This window comes from Anthonomus grandis, chromosome 7 (genome assembly GCF_022605725.1).
Source record: "Anthonomus grandis grandis chromosome 7, icAntGran1.3, whole genome shotgun sequence".
Classification (NCBI taxonomy): Eukaryota; Metazoa; Arthropoda; class Insecta; order Coleoptera; family Curculionidae; genus Anthonomus; species Anthonomus grandis.
Window position 1 is genome coordinate 9,467,548 of NC_065552.1, and position 20,010 is coordinate 9,487,557.

The 20,010-nt window shown below is 29.8% G+C and overlaps 1 protein-coding gene across 4 annotated transcripts in view; it reads right to left on the minus strand.

Moving 5' to 3' along the window:
* Positions 1–20,010, minus strand: part of LOC126738965 (uncharacterized) — a 316,299-nt gene that overhangs the window by 84,695 nt on the left and 211,594 nt on the right. For 2 of the 4 annotated variants that reach the window (XM_050444471.1, XM_050444472.1), the window contains exons 2-3: positions 4,954–5,055; positions 4,016–4,098 (exon numbers count right to left, since the gene is read on the minus strand). The exons of 1 other annotated variant lie outside the window; for it this stretch is intronic. In XM_050444471.1, the coding sequence (XP_050300428.1) occupies positions 4,016–4,053 (38 nt within the window). In that variant the 5' untranslated portion in view covers positions 4,054–4,098; positions 4,954–5,055. One more of the 4 variants, XM_050444470.1, reaches the window with a different exon arrangement.

The following is a 20,010-nucleotide window of genomic DNA, read 5'->3' on the forward strand; positions in this document are numbered from 1 at the left end:
AGTAACTTTTAGAGAACGTGCTGATTTCTGACGCATTAAAAAACGATTAAAGTACAACCTGGACGTGACCCAAAACTAAGTCAACCGTAGAGCAGCCAAAGCGAAAATTGTAAATACCATTATTACATGTTAAAATGCAAAAATATACATACGAACGTAATATTAGCGAACGGGCGGCCGAACGTACATAATTACAGACACTTGGTAAGTAGTAAATTTGACGGAATATAATTTGTAAAAATTACCGAAGAAGGTATCATTCACGTTTCTAAGAAACAATTTTTTCTCGTATCTAAGGAACCCTAAGCAATTTTTATGGTTAATAGATAATAAAAAATATGGTTACGCCGCTGTAGTTGAATCTGGTTCGCCCCGCTTGAGTCGGTCCGATGCCACCCCTAAAATCTTCCGTCTCTCTCCCTCGTTTATAAAACGCATTAGTGTCCTGGTGCCTTCTTGTATAGCGCAACCCTCGTTTTTCCCTAAATCCAAGTAATTTAACTTCCAATAGAGTTTTTTTTGGGAGGGGTTTTGTGATATTATTGTCAATAATTTATTGTTGATCGCTGAATTAGCTGTATTAACTAAGACTACTGTACTTACAACTAAAAACCCAAATTTTTAGTCTTGTTGTAGTATTTGAGATTTTGATGCATCTGCATAAATTTCGTATTAAAAAATAGTTTTTAAAATATTTTTTTACTCCTTCTGCAGTTATTTTTACGGTATTTTAGAAAAAAACAATTATTAATATTATAAAGCTGATAATCATCAATCAAATAAATTTAATTAATGAAAAGTTATCCGGAGAAAACTCTCAACTTAATTCAGTAAGGATCTATTGACTAAAGTATAATTAAAAGTTATATCTCGTTAGCATTTATTTTATAAGAAAAGATTGTAATGAAGTTTTATAGATAATCGCTTAGTCTTCAACTTTAGTTTCATCCTCATGACTTCAAAAGAAGAATTTTGTATCATGAAGATAATTCATTCAGCATCTCTTCAGTAGTTTTTGGGTTTAAAGCTTTAGTAGATACAATAAAAGTCAGTGCTCGATATTCATCAAATGACGTTTGTGTTTTGATACTAGGATCAATAAATAAAAAATTGTCATCGCAGAATTCTGCAGACGTCTTCGCTCTTGATGCAGCAAGGGTTTGCTAAGGTATAAAATATAAAATTCAAATGCTAAGATACAGAATTAAATTCTAATTGATTATCAGTAATGTTTTTAGGTACAATTAAAACTTGTAGTTTTCAGAAACACCTTATAGAGCAACAATCTCTTGTTAGTTAGCGATACTGTCATTTATCATCGAAATGATGTCAAGGTTATGGAAACCTACTCAGATATTTAATCTGATTACGAGACTGGTACTGCATTTAATCTGCAAACAAAAATAGTTTTATAAAAAATGGTTCCAGAAGAACTTTATAGTTGCCTTTTAATAGAGGTAGCTTATCTAACATTTTAAATATCTTTAGTGCATTTTAGGATTTAAAGCAATTTTGTAAGTAGCTGCGCTTTTGATGCTGCAAAGATCTGCTATTATAGAGCTGCAAAGATCTGCTATAAATAGAGGTTTTTGTAAATAGTAACTTGTTTTGTTACATCAAGATTGATCATCAATGTCCTAATTGATGCTTCCAGATTCACCTAAAGTAAGATATTAGTTGTAAACTCTCTAAAGGTAATATTTTCGCTAAATCTTAAGTTTTTAATTGTATTGAGCGAGGAACTGAGATTATTTGTAAAAGATTCTCTTATGCATTACATTTTTTATTTAATAATAAAACTCTTTTTATTTTTAATTTTACTTTTCCTTTAATTTTTGATTATAAATATTCTCACTATTCTCTAAAATTATGTGTGAGCATACAAACTCAAAAATTGCAATTAGTTGTAATAAATAATCATTATCAATAATCATAACTCAAATCAGAAACGTTTCCATTTAAGTTATGCATCTTACTACTATAGTTAAATTTCATTACACTTGTGAACATTTATCTAGAAGGAGTCTCGTGAAGCCTTAAAAGACCGAATTTCAAACGTCACACCAAATTTGAGTCACATTTCAAGAAGTTCAAGACTTTTATGATATTCTTAACAAAAATATAAAAATTTGTCCTAAATCTTCATAGAATCGATGTGAAACTCAACGAGAATTTTGGATTTTGTTAATATTTACTTTCTTGAATATCTATACGACTAAATATAGCAATTTAAAACATTTATCTTTTATTTTAAAAAAAATTTACCATTAATAATAAAACATATCTTCTTTCTGATTTTATTGCTCCATTTTCCCACTTTATCATTTACAACCTATTAAAGCTTATCTAAAAGTAATAAAATTACTTTATATCAATAATAACTGTAGCGATTTTATTATATTAGGCTGGACAGTACATTCCAAACATAATTTTAATACATGACTTATAAATTATATTTATAAAGCAATTAACAAAAGTTTAATGTTCGTACGTATTAATGTTCGTACGAATGTAAGTTCATATCTTATTACTGTTTTATTCTATCGACAGATGTTTGCATGAACAGATGAACAGATGTCTATGTACATTTTATATAAAATACTGATTTTTTGGGTGATTGCTGTCTAATTTTTTTTACTATGGTATCAAACTATTTAGTATTTGCACATAAATTAAAACGATAAATCTGGAATTGCACTTATTTAAGTTGTCCTCAGGAATAGTTTGTGAAGCTTCTACTTAGAATACGAATAACCAAGCGACCAAGCCTCAGGGCGAATTAATGACAAATTATTTGAAATAATGAGGGAAATACGAGGATTAATTCCTATGCGTAAGTGTAATAAAAAGAGATGAACATACCGGACTGCTTAAATTTAAGCCAAAGGTTCTATTTCATAAAGATCAGAGCGATATTCGCTTCTCCACTTTCCCCCTTATTAGTAATATTTATCTTTGCATTACTGCAGTTTATTTCCTCATTAAATTTTCTTTTAGCAATACAGTATTTTTAGGAATTAGATTTCTTATGAAATGTTTTAGTATAAATATATCAGGATATTAAGAAGTCTACATTTTTGTAATTGAATTTTATTTTTTGGTTTTAGATTACAGTACAGAATTTTAAAACACAATTTTTTTCAGGATCTTAGAAAATCACACCCATTTCGTTATCTTAATGTTTTATTAAGATAATGAAATGGGTTTTTAAGAAAATATTTTGAAATTGAAAAAAGAGTTTATAGTAATGATATCCACTGCCATTAATAGAGAACGAAAAGAAAAATTGTGTTTATTAAATTATGCGAAAAATAAGAATAGTGTCCATTTAAATTATGCAGTATTTTTAGAGTAGTGCTAGTGCAATTTACAACTTAAATTATTTTTTAGAAATCAAATAATAAATGTTAATACTAGCTTTAATGGGTATGAATACTGGACACTCCAGACAAAAACATCACATGCTAGGCCTGTCATATAATGCTATGTGAGGAGAAAAAGATATATAAATAACATATATCCTCCTATGCGACTATCCAGTATTTAAAAAAAGCAAGCAGGCCATCCTTAGGATTTCCCCAATCAATTAATCCTGAGAACTGCTTATAAAATTCCTAGGGGGTTTCTAGAAATTTATATCCCTTGATTGGAGGAAGAGGAGGGGCAGGCAAATTCATAATAGATATAAGCTAAAATATAGCAGTAAGTCGCAGTGGCTTTAAGCCACATTAAGTATCTGAACACACCATAATTTTAAAATATTGTTAAACCAATAAATTTAACACAATATTCTTTTAAGAGGTACAAAGTCATCCTGGGAGATGGGGCTCCATAGAGAACTAATAATATAAGAGACGCTCTACAAATAAAAGAACTTAACGGTGGTGTCCATTTAGTTTATTCAATGCTTTTAACTCGATACTGATTCTTATATTTATATATAATATAAACTTTCCCTTCTGAGAAAACGATTAACCTAAAATGTTATTAAGCCAATAAAACCATTTCAAATTACCTTTCAACAAATAATCCACCAGTACAAGTAAAAACCATTGTCCTGGGAGTGCCCAACAGAGAGCTAATAAAAGACGAGGCGACCTACGAATCAAAGAAGTTGTAAGTCGTGTCCATTGGGATTATGACATACTAGAGCTTAGTACTAGTGCAACTTAAATTTTAAATTATTATTCAAGGGAATCTATAAATAATAATGGAGCAGCATAATTTGTTCTGGATCGAATTAACTAATAATGGACAAATAATATTAGCACATTAGGCGGTGCCTAAAAGAGCCCATCTTAGAAATAAAAAAAAGGTAAGAACCATGTCTATTTAGATTATGCTATATTTTTACCTTAATATTAGTGCTTTTTTAGTTGGGCCCATAACACGAGTCAATAAATAAATCCATCCCAAATTACCTTTCAAGAAGCAATTGAGAAATAAATTTCTTTACAAATCCCAAAGCAAAAGTCAAAATGTTGAAGAGATCGTCCATAATAAAGCTAAACGCTACAAAGTTCTGACTCGGATTTTATTGCTTTACGACACTTTTATAGGATGTTTGCATACAACCGTTCTTAGAAAATATTTCCCTGGTTTATATAATGGGTCTGTTGACACTACACGCTGGGTTGGGTGTGCGGGGTACGTTATGGTTTATTTTATAATTTACCGAAGGAATTCCTCATAAGTACAACTGTAACAAATAATTAGGTTTGTGCATATATTGAATCTAAGGTCACTACTTAACATTCAATTATGTACGGTCCAACAAATTCAGAAATCAGAATAATTAAACTACTATTGAAATTAAGTTGCTAATAAGCTTAAAGCGAATGTAAAACAAAATTAAAAATAAACTAAAAACTAGTAATAGAGCCAAGCATATAGAGAACTAGACAAGCTTAAAGACATCAAGTTCTGAATTATTCTGAATATTGCAGAACTTACCCATTTTGAAACCTTTGTATTTATTTAGATTTTATTTTACCTATTACCCAGATTCAGATGCTAATCATCCTGACTCTGATGGTAAGGAAGGGTCTTACTTATCTGTAAAAATAATAATTTATATTATTCGAGGAATAAGCAAAATATAGATAAGGTGCAAGTGATAGATAATGAAATGATATGTATTATAATATATATGGATGATTTTCTCTATGTCTTTAATGATGTATATTCATGTTTTATTAGAGTGCTAAAAATAGATTTACAATAGTATGATCAATAATAAGTGTGGAATAAGAAAATTTTTACATGAGTATGAAATGCATCTATGTATATGAGAAAGAGTGACATGTGTATGAGATTTCAAAACATATTCTCTTACTAGTCGAGAAACAAAGCTATGCCTTTATCAAACCTATAGCGAAATACACATATTTCGTAATAGCCTTATAAAAATGTAAAGTTTTATAAAATTACGAAACGGGATTAATTCTTACTGGCAAATCTAATTTAATAACCGCATCATTTTCTTGCACGAGATCAATAAATTAATTCAGCTTCAATTTCCTAGCATTACCTCAAAGCGTTTTACTGCATTAAATCGGAATAACAGAACGGAAACTGAAGTTAATGGAATCGACCTTGAAAACAGAATTATTTCTTTTAGATAACTTAATCATTTTTTTTTTAATTCAGTCAATTTTATACATAAAAATGTTAATTTTTGCTTTCTTCGGGTTATTAAAAGATATACGTTTGAGATGATCAGATATTGTCTAATGTTATATCTAAGCTGTCATTTATAGATTCTATTGTTGATATTTGGGTTTTATATCTGGTTACCTACTACAGATTGTCTTTATCCAAAAACTGATATTCACTGGAATAAATTTTAAGGAAACATTTTAAGTTTTCTATGCAAATCAATAGAAGACATGATTGGAAAATTTTCATAAATAACTTTTTATTTGTTCTTAATAGGTATAGCCGGGTTTATTAAAAAAATGTATTACTGAAACTTTTTTTTACTGAATATTTTATAATGTACATCACTTATTCTTTCCGACAGCGACTTAACAACCAATGAGATAGAGAAAAAACTCAAATCTAAACATCTTAGCTGATCTTCTTGGCTCTGCTCTGGGGTGAACCTGGTGGTCAGCTATTTAATTAAGTAAGGGCAGGGTAGAGCAGGAAAGATAGCCACAACCCAGGCCTTAAATATTTAAATATTTTTGTAACAAACTCTTCGTTGCTGCTTTCTCACTCAAAACTTTTAAAAACTATTTATCCTTAAGATTAAAGATGATTGATCCTTTTAATCAATCAAATATGTCTGATAGGTTTGGCAAAATAAAGGTGCTTCATCCTTCTAAGAATATTGCAATCAATGTGTTTCCTGTGAATGAGTGTTTGCTCTAGAAGGTTCATTACACCTTTAAGATTATACAAATTTTTATTCAAACCAAACAATATTTTGTTTTAAATAATAATATTGACGTGTTACAAAACGATTTAAGATTATTATAGATAAACAGGCATTTTTTATGACCTTTATGTTATTCAAAAGGTCAGGCAAGTCGTTTTTCATAAGACGATAAGGTTTAAGTAAACAAATTATGATAATAGAGGGAGGTATTTTTAATATTCATTTATGCCCCGTTGAGCCTCAAAATATGGATTTTAATTGACCTTCTCGTACGTTGGCAAAATGACATACCTACCTACAAAAAAGTAATAATTGAAATAAGTTTTATAACTTGACAGCTCATTTTAAATTCCAATTTCAAATATTAAAAACCCTTGTTAAAGTATCGATTATATTTTAAAGTGTTTTAGTGAAACCATCATCGTAAAATAGTGGGTATAGTGCACGTGACCATCCATCCGTGGCATAATACGAGGGGGACAAATGCTTTGTAGGGAAAAGGGTGTCGAAAATTAAGGGAGGATGTTATTCTTGCACAACTGGCATTTGGACATCAGGTTTTTTTTTTAGATATAACAGATTTTTTTATCGGGAGTGACGAAGAAAATTTACGTTATATAAGCTATTTTTAACAGAAAAATATTAATTTTTTTTATAATTTAGCGAAGAGTAAAGTGGTGCAATAAATATTATTAAGAGTTATATAATTATAACTAAATTAGTTTAAAAGAAATATCTCTAATATCTAATTAAATGTCTTAATTGGCTTTATAGCCATAGGATATTAAATATAGCAGAAGTGGTATAGTAGGATAGAAATATTATTTCAAATTATTGGCTTATAATTAAACTTGTTTGAAAAACTCTTATATAAATTAATATTCTGGTAAAAAGACAACTTATTTTGAGGTTTTTTTTCTATTCGATCTATTGATAGCAACCTTCTTACATTCAGCGAATTCTTAAAGGATAATATAAAAAATTTATTCAGGTTGACTCTGTGTACACCAACTTCAGCAAGGCATTTGATAAAATCGATCATTCAATAATGCTAAAAAAATTAGCTCGTGTTATGTAAATCTCGGTGTTGTCCTAAATTGGGTATTATTTAACAAATAGAAATTTTAAAGTCTAAAAAGTATTAATCCGTTGATTGAAAAGGGAACTCGCCTCTTCAATCAACGATTGAAGAGGCGTATCAGTACCGAAATAGTAGACGTTACGTCTGAAGTGCCTCGAGAGTCAAATTTGGGGACTCTATTTTTTATCATTTATATAATATGATTTATTAATGATATTTCTCAATGTTTTAAAAACTCGAAATTTAAAGAGTTAAATCTTAAAGATATAGAACGATTCGTTAAATATTGTTCAGCTTATTTTTAAATAGAGATAAATGTCATTTCATTTTATTTACTAAAAACAAATTAAAGATTAGATATGAATATAGAATTGATGGTGTTGTTCCTAAAAGATTTCAAGAAGTTAAAAATCTGGGTATTACATTTATCGAAAAATATTTTTTTTAATAAACATATAAACAATGTAGGTATAAGCTTATATCAAATGTTAGGATTTGTTAATCGACAAACAAAAATACTTAAATCTCCTAAATCAAATATTGAAATATATTAGGCATGTTTATAGTAAAATTAATTTTGAGTGTGTTTTTTGGAGTCCTTTTTATTGAGTATAAAAAAATAGATTTACTCTAGTAAATAGGAAACAGGTTTCAGATCTCCTTTTTCTTCACAAACTATTAAAAAATAAGATTGGTTGTCCTAATTTAATCTAATTTCTAACAATCAATATTCCATCACCTCAATTAAGGTATAGCAACCTCTTTTATGTATCTTTTAGAAACAATATCTGTCAGTACTCTTCTTTATGCACAATGATGAGATTTTTAAATTCTTGCTATGAAAATGTAAATATAGATTTGTTTTTTAGTACTCAAAAGAAGCTAAAAGTTATATTGAAAGGACATTGTTTGTACACTTATTTTATTTTTCTTATACGTTAGTTTGTAAGTGGCTTCATAATATATTACTAAGTTAAATTTTTTTCTTTATATTTTTTTTATAGTATATTAGCATAATGCACTTTAACTTATAACTTCATTTATATAATTATTAAATAATTGCTACTTAAGTCATATATGTTAACATTGTTAGTGGGTACGGATGTAGGTTTTACCTGTTTGTATCCTTAATATTAATAAAGAATTAAATAAATAAATAATAGTGATTTGGGTTTTCTTGAAGGTAATTTGAAAAATCAAACTTTTCAACTTAATCCAAAGACCTTAGATCTGGTATTAGGTGCTGGTCACCAAAATTGACTTAAACTCAAAAGGTATTAAATCCATAAAATAGTTTATATATAAAATAGTTTATTATAAAATGCCTTTTCTTCAAGTAAACCTTAATTAAATACCTCAACAGGGTTTCAAGTCATCCTTAAAAAACTAGAAAATATAATAAAATTAGTAGCTCGAAATCAATCTTGTTCTATTTAATGCAATTTCAAGACTATTTTTTTATATGGTCTACTGTAGAGTAATTGTATTGCCTTTATATAGAAAATGTCTAAAAATAATACATGTCTACAAATGATGGGGTAATGATTAATGCTCAAGGCCTAGGGGTCATTTTCGAAGTAATTTTTTATGTAGAATCCTAATCCGGGGTCCAAATTGGTTCATCGCCTCAAGATTTGGGGATATTTGAGGTTATAAATCAAGACAATTTAAGTTTTGTTCTTTTGATTATTTCTACACATGATCATAATTAAGGTAACATATTGCATACTGTTTAAAATGATGTACCCTACAAAAAGTAGCCATTTATCCTATTTAACGTCTGAGGTCGATAAAATATTCATTATTACCACAAATTTTTGCTTACTAATCGTATCGTTCGTACTCCCATGTCGTTATACTCCCTTTAGTGCAGTTTATGTGAAAAATGGTATCAAAGGGGTTGTGCAGCCTTTTCCGTCACCCAATTCAATAAAATTGAGACAACCGTACGTAAAAAAAATGGGCATTATTAAATTTGTGATGAGTGTGAATCCGTGAAGGTGAGATGTCGTTTATTTTTATCACCGGCTGATTTGCATGACCTGAGTAAGTCCGAATCGTGTGATCAACGTCACACTGAATTAGAGTCAGTTGATTTCGTGAAATTGAGCGAAAAATGTAATACATATTAGTAAACAAATAAAATATCGATATGGCCGATGTTGTTTTAAATATTTGACAAATATTTAACTAAATTGAGATATAACTTTTGAATAAGATAAAAGTTCTTAAGTCAGATGAGTCAAAATCTGGTGCGTTAACAATCCTTTAAAGAAATCAAATAAAGCAAGCCCATAAAGAGCTTGAGACAATGTCTGTGAATAAGCGTAATCTGCAAATACAATATTTTAACGGAGTTTCTAAAGTAATACAACAAAAAACTAATACCAACAATACTAAACCTCAGTCAAAAGACTAAATATTTACTTTCATAATGCTAGTGGATCATTCCACGCAGGATTACTGAATTTCGAAATGCTTTTGAAATAACAGTTGTTCCTACAACATTAAAATTATTGTTAAAAACTTGGCTCACTGAAAAGAAAACTCGGATTGTGAATTGGGTCTTTTGGATTTTTAATGTTTTTAGACAAGACCGTAGCCATTCAGCGATTGGGAAAGAAAGAGATGGTGAAGCACTTTTTGCCATTCGTGGAAGCATTAAGGGTCAATAGGTACGGATCAGTATATCTGCGGTTAAATATATATTTTTGAGCATATTTCATACATAAACAAAATATTTTGGGTTCTGTTTATACTCCTCTGACCAAACTTATTGCTATATATGGGAAATATGCTTTGTTTCTGTATGGTCTTGGTGATAACTATTCTAGTTGTGATTTTCTAGTCTGTAGAGATATTAACTCACCTAGTGCGATCTGGTCTTATAATGAAGAAGGCCTTAGTGTTACAGGGGTTAAGTCGATCACATCAGCAAATATTTTGTAATTATTTGAATCTCAACGGGATTAATAGTAAACCTAATAGTTTTAGTGATTTTTTAGAGTTAACTTTTTCCACAAACAACAAGGCTACAGTTATTCATACTAAAGTTCACTATCTATGTCTAAACTCAAGTTCACTAAAGGTCACTTAGCATATGAAATTTGATAATCTGTAAATTGTGATTTTACCCTTATATATGATGTTTATTACTTTGAGGAAAAATTGTGATTATAATGCAATAATTAATTATTTGGCAAGCATGCCTTGTGATAGTACTAATGACCAGTGCAATATTAATAAAATTTTGTATTCAGCTATGGAACTATTTGTTCCAATAAAGCATTTTAAATCAAATAATGTTCCTTTCTGGTTCAACAAAGAACAGCAACAGCTTGTCATTCAAAAAAAATTGCACACTCGGAACAAACAAGAGCTGAGGTGGATCACAAAACCTTCGCACTTTTGAGGGACCAATGTATAAATTTCCATGTCGATTGTTCTAATTTATATCTTAACAACACAAATGCGGAGATTTTGAAACTTTGGAAACATATTAACAATTTTTTAAAATTAAATGCCTATCCCAACTGCATGCATAAAAAATGAAGTTGCTGAAGATGGCTTTAAAACAATATATTTATCCGGTCCGGATAGTAGACCAGTTTGAGCAAACCCTTGCATCTCTTTAAACTCTCGCTATCATCAAGAAATGACAAATCTTTTGCCGATTCCTCAATGCATGTTTATGCCATGGATCTAAAATCCGTAAAACCGAAATCGACCGTTTCTTCTATGTACTATGACACAAATCATAATAGTACATATCTTTATGTTATATAATCTAAGCACGAAGGAGGGATTTTGTTTGAGGGACAACGAATTCTCAAGCATACCTTCTTATTTTGTTAAAAACGAAATAATAAAAGGGATGCAAGATTTAAAGAAATGATTTTCTTTAGTAATGGCTGTCCAGAATCATATTTATAATCAAACAAAAATATTTGCTTAAAGGCCATACACAAATAGTGGTTGATTCGATGCATTCTGCCATTGACGGCAAATCAGACATCGTAAAATAAATCTGCCAGCATTTTATGTCAATTGTTGTCAAAAAATAAGGACTGCTCCATTTCCGTATATCACTAAATATATTACACATACCTTCTTTAAAAATTTTGAAGCAACAATGTTTTTCTCTACAATAAGTACAGGTAGACATAAAACGGCTAAGATATCTACATCCATGAACTACCCTTGATCAAAGATTCTATAAAAAAATTCGTCTATGTAAATATGAAGAGATAAGTAACTTATATAAAGAACGCCAAAAAATTAGGAAAGAGAAATTAGAGCACCTTCAAATTTTAAAAACTATTCTTTTACCTGATTATCGTAAGTTTTATGATAACCTTTTGTTTGAATAACAATGTTTTAACATCGTTTAAGATCATCAACATCCAAAATAACTATAAGAAAAGATTAATCTTACAAATGATAAACATGAAAAAACATCAAAACAATGTAAAAACAAGGTACTGACAACTTAAGCACATCTTACGCAAATTTAATTAATCTAATAAAGCCCAAAAATCCCTTGTATAACCAATCAACAATATTTAAAAACATACTTAAATATCTTACTTATCTTAAAATATTTATAACGATAACTTAAAAAAAGCGAAAAAAATCTTTGTTTTGTTTACATTATCTAAACGCCTTAAAAATTAAAGCACAGAACTAAAATATTATTCATTATTATTAAGCACATTGTTACTTACGCACCAACAGGTATGTACATATTCCTCAACAACAAATAAACTAAATACAATCATATGAAACCAAGATGTTTCTACTGTAAGTATATTTAAATATTCCCATTTAATTTTTATTTTTTTTAATTTTAACCATATCTCTTCTTAGTTTTAATATACTTATTTAATTTGTTTTTAATGTCATTTTAATAAATTTTAATTTGGTGATAACTTACTTATCTATAAATGTTTTTACTATATTTTTTTTTTAATTTTGTAGTGCCTTGAAGAAGGTCTAATATAAGCCGAAACGTTGGCAATTTAAGAAAAAAATTTGAAAAGCTTGGATTTTTTTTAACCATTTATCTAACTAACCCTTAAAATTTATAAAAATGGAATTTGCAAGAAAAGTTATATAATATTAAAAAACATTTCCGTTTGTACTCGAATTATTTCATTTAAGAAAATCGCGCATATCCAACTTTAAGATTTAAAGATTTTTAGGAAAACTACATAAGGAAATATCCTTATTTTTTAATATATTATATATTGTTTTTACTTACTAATGACAATTTAAATTATTAAGCAGTTTTTTACAGTTCCAGTAAAATTTCTTAAAATCGAGTTACACGGGTTTGTTATTAGGTCGACGATATTTCAAGGAGTAATTACTAGATTGATTTTAAGTCGAAAAATGTATCTTAAAAATAAAGCATTTTAGGCTTTATATTTATATAAACATTACAACTTCGGTTCAGGACTGCCTCCTTCAAATTGTAATATACCATTAGGAAACACTTTTAGAGAAGCGGCCTGGAAACTTCAGATATTGTGATTGCTCCCATTTATCTAGACACCCTGTATATTTAAAAGATTTAAATTGTTACAAATTTCCACCAAGTAGAAAAAAACAACTTGAAACGTACAAGATTCGAAACTTGCACAACCCGTTTATCTAGCCACCGTCATTAACCACTTCATTACCCTAGATTATTTCACGCTTCATATCTAAAGTAATACAACGCCATTACTCCGAATAATTGCAACCTGAGAACCTTACTAGGAACTTAGGCGAAATTGCAAAATGCAAAAACACAAAATTGGTTGCGAGAACACGATCTATGACCGAGTGCATGCAAGAAATCCGGTGATTTTTAAATGGAAATTTCACGCTCGTACTTTACAATTGATAAACTTATAGTCTACGACTAATGCTGATTAAAAAAAATCAACTGAAGGCCTCCGTTAGAGCTCGTTACTCCCGGTTTAAATTTTCATTTACTTCGTTTCCCCCTCGGCTGCTGAAATTATTCGGAGTCCGCTCTGCTGGAATTACTCGGTATGGGCATCAAAATCCGCGGGGCAAATTATGCTAGCAGCATGCGGCGGCGGTTAATTGCATGCCAGCCACGCCTCACATTTTCCTAATTTCAACTTTGTAAATCATACGTTATATTATTCTCCAATTACGTCAATGTAAGTGACATAGTTCTCCATATTACATTACTATTAAAATAGCAATAGATTTTTCAGGAAAAAATTCAAAAGGTTCAAAGCGGTCGTCATGAAGGATATACCTGATATTGAAGCACAAAATGCTACGTTTTTAGCGTTTCAGCTATTTCGTTCCGTATTCTAAAAATATTTCTTTATATGGGACTGATTTAAAAGTTGTCAGGGGTTTTAAATATGAAAGTCTTTAATTAAATTGGACCTTTTTTTTCAAAGAAAAAATAAACGGTTTTAATCTGGTCGTCGTGCAGGCTTCTGCACATTCGATTTAGGAGATTCTAAAGAATCAGTATAGAAGCTGACTGAAAAACTAATTTTTTAATTTTCCTTTCTGACCTCTACGAATGGAAGTCAAGAACGAAAGGTCTCTAGTAAACCATACACAATAAACATCACAAGTAAAAACAGATGTAAGGTCTAGAACTCGGAATATCACCGATAAGACTGCGCATCTATACTGATTGCAAACAAGCATCACTAGCTCTAACCAGACCATCTCACAATGGCTCATATGAGTAAAACAGAAGCACATGCTTTTGCTAAATTTTTTTAAGATAAACATATTCCGCTTTAATGCAACAAAAAAAGACAAAGGTAGAAAAAAGCATGTGCTTCACTTTATTAATATCATAGATTCAAAAAAGTTGCAGCAAGTTATAACTGCCTACATTGTTATTCCCAGACGCTTAGCTAGGTTTATTTTATAATATTTCTTTTCTGCTTCTGTAAGCTTTATGAAAGTATGAATGTAACTAGAATTAAGAAAAGACAACTCATTTGTTAGTCGAATTGCTGTTGTACTGAATAAAGATTTGTTTTTAAAAATTAGTTTTTCTTCTTCTAGTATTATGAACCTGGATCGTCCACGGAACCAACGTCAAGTTCAACGACCTAAATAATAATGTAATGAAATGGAATGTTACCCTTTAAATTAGGTACCGCTCAACTAGTGACAAACCATTGGTCTTTTATCCAAATAATTGATCTACAACCCTTAATTGATGATTTTAACTGCTTGTAAACTTATACTAAGGTTTTATTATCTAAGACAAAAAGCAATAATGAATATTACCTTGAATACCCTAATTGTTTAATTCCATTGCATGAATTATAAAAACGAATTACAGTTTTCCTAACTCTAATTTTCCCTTATGCCTTGATTAATAGACAAAAACGAGGTTTATTTAATCCTTTAGGATCATTCATTTAAAGTATCACAGGAAACTTGATCAAACAGACGCGGAAAAATATAAAAACGCTACAAGCTAATCAAAATAAATTAAAAATCGGGGCACTCAATCGAATATCTTTATTAGATAAAACAATCAATAAATTTAAAACTTTACACACAATGAACAAATATTAAAAACAAGGATTTTTCAGATTGAAGAAACAATTAAGAAAAATGAATTACATAATTTAATATTTGATGAATATTTACGAGTATTTACTATAACGAGTCAATTAATTTCAATTTACTAATCAATTTATAGTATATTAGACAAAATTGAAGTAGCTTTGACGTTTTCAAAAATTAATATTCTTCATAATTCAATTATTAATCCTGATGAATTATTAATAAAAATAAAAGAAATTAGTAATCATTTAAATAATAACGATAAACTACCACTAATTGATAGTATAGAAAATCTGTTGATCTTAGAAAAGATAATTGAAGTAAAAAACTTTATTAAATATTTTCAAATAATATTCAGATTCGAACTTCCATTGGTAGATAAAAATATGTTTGAGTATTATAATTTAATTGAATTACCAGTACCAATTAATTAATCTTTTCTTGTCAATTTAGCCTATAAACAATATCTGTCACTAAGCGATATAAGATACTTCTACCAAGATGAAAAGTGTATGGAAATCGAACCTAACCAGTTTCTATGCCAGTGGTTCTTACTTGATGGAAGTCCCTCAAGACTGTACAGTTTTAATCAAATCAATGATTTTTGAATCTTACGAAACTACGAACTTAAACTATGAATTACTGAAATGAAGTTTCCAACCCTGAACTGGACAACGATCGCTCGAGACAAACCAGTTTAATTCACCCTCAATTGACTTGAAACTCGTAAATCTGAAAGCCGTTGATGACATCCAACAAGAACTGAAAATCCAAGCCAAAGGTCTCCAAGAGATAGCGTCGCCTGTGTATGCTTCAAGAATAAGTTTTTGGACAATTTTACTTTACTTATGTTTAATAATTATTGCTTTGTACATTGTTTTCAGAAAGTGTTATTTTAAACCCCTAAAGAGACTTCAAAATTAACCAATATTTTAATATTGATATATTAGATTCTATTTTAGTGCTATATATTATAATTAATAATTTTAGTTTTATCATTGAATTCCTAATGAGCTAATAATTTGAATCAATTTACTTAATTTAGGAATTTAATATTGTGAAAACATACCCTCTTAAGGAAATGCTTTCATTTTGTAGGGGAGGAGTTATATACCCCCTTATAACTACCTACATTGTTATTCCCAGACGCTTCGCTAGGTTTATTTTATCATATTTCCTTTCTGCTTCTGTAAGCTTTATAAAAGTATAAATGTAACTAGAATTAAGAAAAGACAGCTCATTTGTTAGTCGAATTGCTGTTGTACTAAATAAAGATTTGTTTTTAAAAATTAGTCTTTTAAACAGTAAAGGAAACGTAGAGGAAGAAATTCTTAAGCGTTCGCAATTTTTCGTGGCTTATTTATCAATGTTTATCTTTCGTATTCGTCGCATATATGTTGCCCGACCTAAATAATTTCAATTTAAGTTCAATTTTTGATTCGATTATTAAAGTGAACAAAGTTACTTACTACTACTATAGTACTTTTAATGGTATTCAGGTGGATTAAAGGGTAAATCATCCTTATGTAATGGATTTAATGAGAAAGTTTCAAAAAACAGGTTCAGTATTAAACAGAAAAAAATTAAGTTCAGCATCTAGTGAGAAATCAACTAGTACCTGAGCTAAATGAAGATGATTTTGATCGTCGTCTACAATTTTGTGAGTGTTTTAGTAACGGGTAAAATCGTGAGAGAAATTTGCTATGCAATGTTTATTTTTCGGACGAAAGCTCCTTTTATTTGATTGGTGAAGTTAATAGACACAGCTATTTATACTGGAATGACATTAATCCCCATTTAGTTCAAGAATTACATACGCAGCAACCTCCAAAACTTAATATATGAGCTGGTGCCCTGGAAGATCATATTGTTGAACTTTTTTGATTAATAAAATTTTAATGTTGAAAATTGCTTGAAACTTCTGCAAGACGTCATTAATTCCAGAATATCTGAAGTTAGTTGAACACGATGATACCCTTCTAGAAAATCAACTGATATTTCAACAAGATGGGACTCCACCACATTATGCTGCTGTCATTCATCATTTTTTAAACGACGTATTTCTTGGACGATCGATTGCCAATAGCGGTACCGTATAATGGTTAACCGTATAATGGGCTTGCTAGATCTCCCGACTTTACCCCTTTGGATTTTTTTTTTATGGAGGTTAACGGAGATCATTTTCAACATTTAGTAAAAATAGGTGTTAGATAGTTTTTCATCAAGGGTTATTTTTTTATCCTTATATTTATTTATTTTCTTTAGAACGAATTGATAAATAGAGCTATGTAGAAAATGAAATTATCTTTAATTAAAGGCATCGATCTCTCTTCCCATTTAAAAAAAATTGACGTGGGGGCTCTTCGGGGTGAGGGAATCAAATCAGAAAAACGCAATTTTTGTCAATAAATGTCCCCCTCAATAAAAATTTAATGTGTTTGGCCATTTTTGGCTAAATACCTTATTTTTCAAGGTAGACTGTTTTGTCTAGTACACCCTGTATCTGGACTTAACTCAGCACCTATAGAGACAATTTTGCTTTTAAAATCTTCTTGAGAAGATTTCTTCTTGATTTATTTTTTCAGAATTGCATCGGAGTAAAGTCTTATTCTTTACCTTTTTATTTAACTCTTCTTACATTATGGCAATTTGGTAGAGCTGAGGACATAAAAGTCATCACTGTTATTTTGCTTAAAAGATATACTACTATCATTTTAGATTAACGAAGTAATAAAGTCCTCTTAAGTTCCTGTATATTCAGCCAATTGCTCTGGCAGCCAGCCAAATGGGACGAATTTTCAGCAGCTTTATGTTTTTTCAGCTTTAATGAATGAATTACATATAGTGGCCAAAGCAACACCTTATACCATTACGATCTTATGGGATTAACTTAAAAAATGTATAAAAGCAACTGATTCAGAAAAATGGATTGAAGTGATTTCAATTGAAATTGCTCTGGGTCGTGTGTAGAGTTATTAAATAGGATGACTTATCATAATTTTCCAACGTCTTCCAACTTGCAAAGGGACTGTGTACATGTAGGTTTAATAAATTATGAAAAGAGATTTATATATTGTGTATATATTTTTGTAGTAAGCTGTAATTTGTATATTGTGTATTAATAGTATAGCACTTTCGGCTAATGAATAGCCATCATCAGTGCTACCTAAAAAGTGTAAATAATATAATTTAAGAAATTCACTAAAATTATTAAACATACGGATTAAAATTTAACACCCTCTTCCTAAAGGGGTCAGAAGTTCACAGGTTCATTTGAACCGAGAAACCAAGACCGTGATCGTAATTTGACGATACGTACAGCTAATGTTGAGGAGCGCATTTTGGCACATTTGTAGAGAAAGATTTGGGGATATCTGTAAGGAAAATTGCAGCGCCGCAAAAGGTAAGTCGCTGTGTAAATGACTTTTCATACTTAACTCCTGTATCCATATCACATTTAAGCTCTTGCTTCTGCAGACTATACCGCTCGAGTCAGCTTCTGTGGTTGGTTATTAAGAAAACTGGTACCTACAAGAATCTCTTTTTTTGGCAAATATTTTATATAGGGATGAAGCTAGGTTTAGAAAAAATGGAATTTTTAATTACCAGAATACGCATCACTGGTCCGATGAAAACCCTTACATTGTTGTGAAAAGTCGACACCAAATTCGATTCTCAGTTAACGTTTGGGTGGGAATTCTTGGCGATAGACTTATTAGACCATTTTCTCTACCCCTGAGGTTCATTTCACACCTTTGGAAAAGTCACTTATTACTTTTAATAATAACACAGAGAAAGATTATGTAGTTTATGCATGATGGTGGACCAGCTTATTTTGCGCTAGCGATGAGGAATCATTTAAACCAAGTATTTGAGAGGCGTTGGATAGGACGTGGTGGTTCACAAGCTTGGCCAGCAAGAGCACCAGATCTTAGTCCATTAGATTTCCACTTCTGGGGCCACTTGAAATGAATGGTGGTCACTTTTCACTCACAATTTTCTCGAAAACCAAGAGTACCTCTTTTATCGAAAAAAGTATGTAGTTTTCTAAAAATGAACCCAAGTTGCAAAAAAATAACCTCAAAAAAGTTATTCACGAGACAACCCACTACCTCTGCAAAAACTACTCTTTCTGATTTTCCAAATAATTCTTCAGTTTCACTATTTGATTTAGGGTCAAAATTTATGGCTGAGGATTTTTTTTCGAAATGTTATTTCGTTTTTTAAGCTCTAAATTTAAATAATTTCGAAAAAGGTGAATTTAACACGTTTTTTAAATTCACCCTTAATTGCCCCTAACTCCCTTAATATGCATTTTCCGCCTTATACTTATAGCAACTTTCTTTATTATTTTTAGGAGTACTATTTTTTTACACTTGAATTGTTTTACACACTAAGAAAAAAAAAGCTGCCATAACTAAAAACTTGAAAACCCGAAAGTGTGGATAGCATGGAGGACAGGCCAATAAATTAGTTATAAGAGCAGGTATAAAATAGTACGAGGAACAGGACGTTTCTATTGTTACGGCAACTAAAACTCTGGTTGCTTTTTTAGAACTCCTCCTATGGTTTAGATAACTAAATTTTTTGGTTATTTAAAATAAAGAACATTGTTGCAGTACCCACAAATTTTATTTAAAATTTTAAGTTTGTTGTTAATAGAACTAAGTGTTTAAGGTATCATAAAGCAAAAAGTGGTTACACAAACTGTAGTTCTTCTTCAGTGAAACTAATAAACTTAGTTTTCACAACTAGCTTTTCTGGTTTGTTTTAATCTTATTCTTCGCATTAGCAACCAATAATTTTTGTTATGACAACTAATAACTTTTGTATAACGACCAATAATTTTGGTCACAATAACCCATAAATTTGTGTCATGATAATGAACTGTTCTTGTTCTTACCAAACAATTTTAGTCAAAAAAATAGTTTTTGTTATGATAATCAATTATTTTGTTTGTGACAAATTATAATCTTAGTAA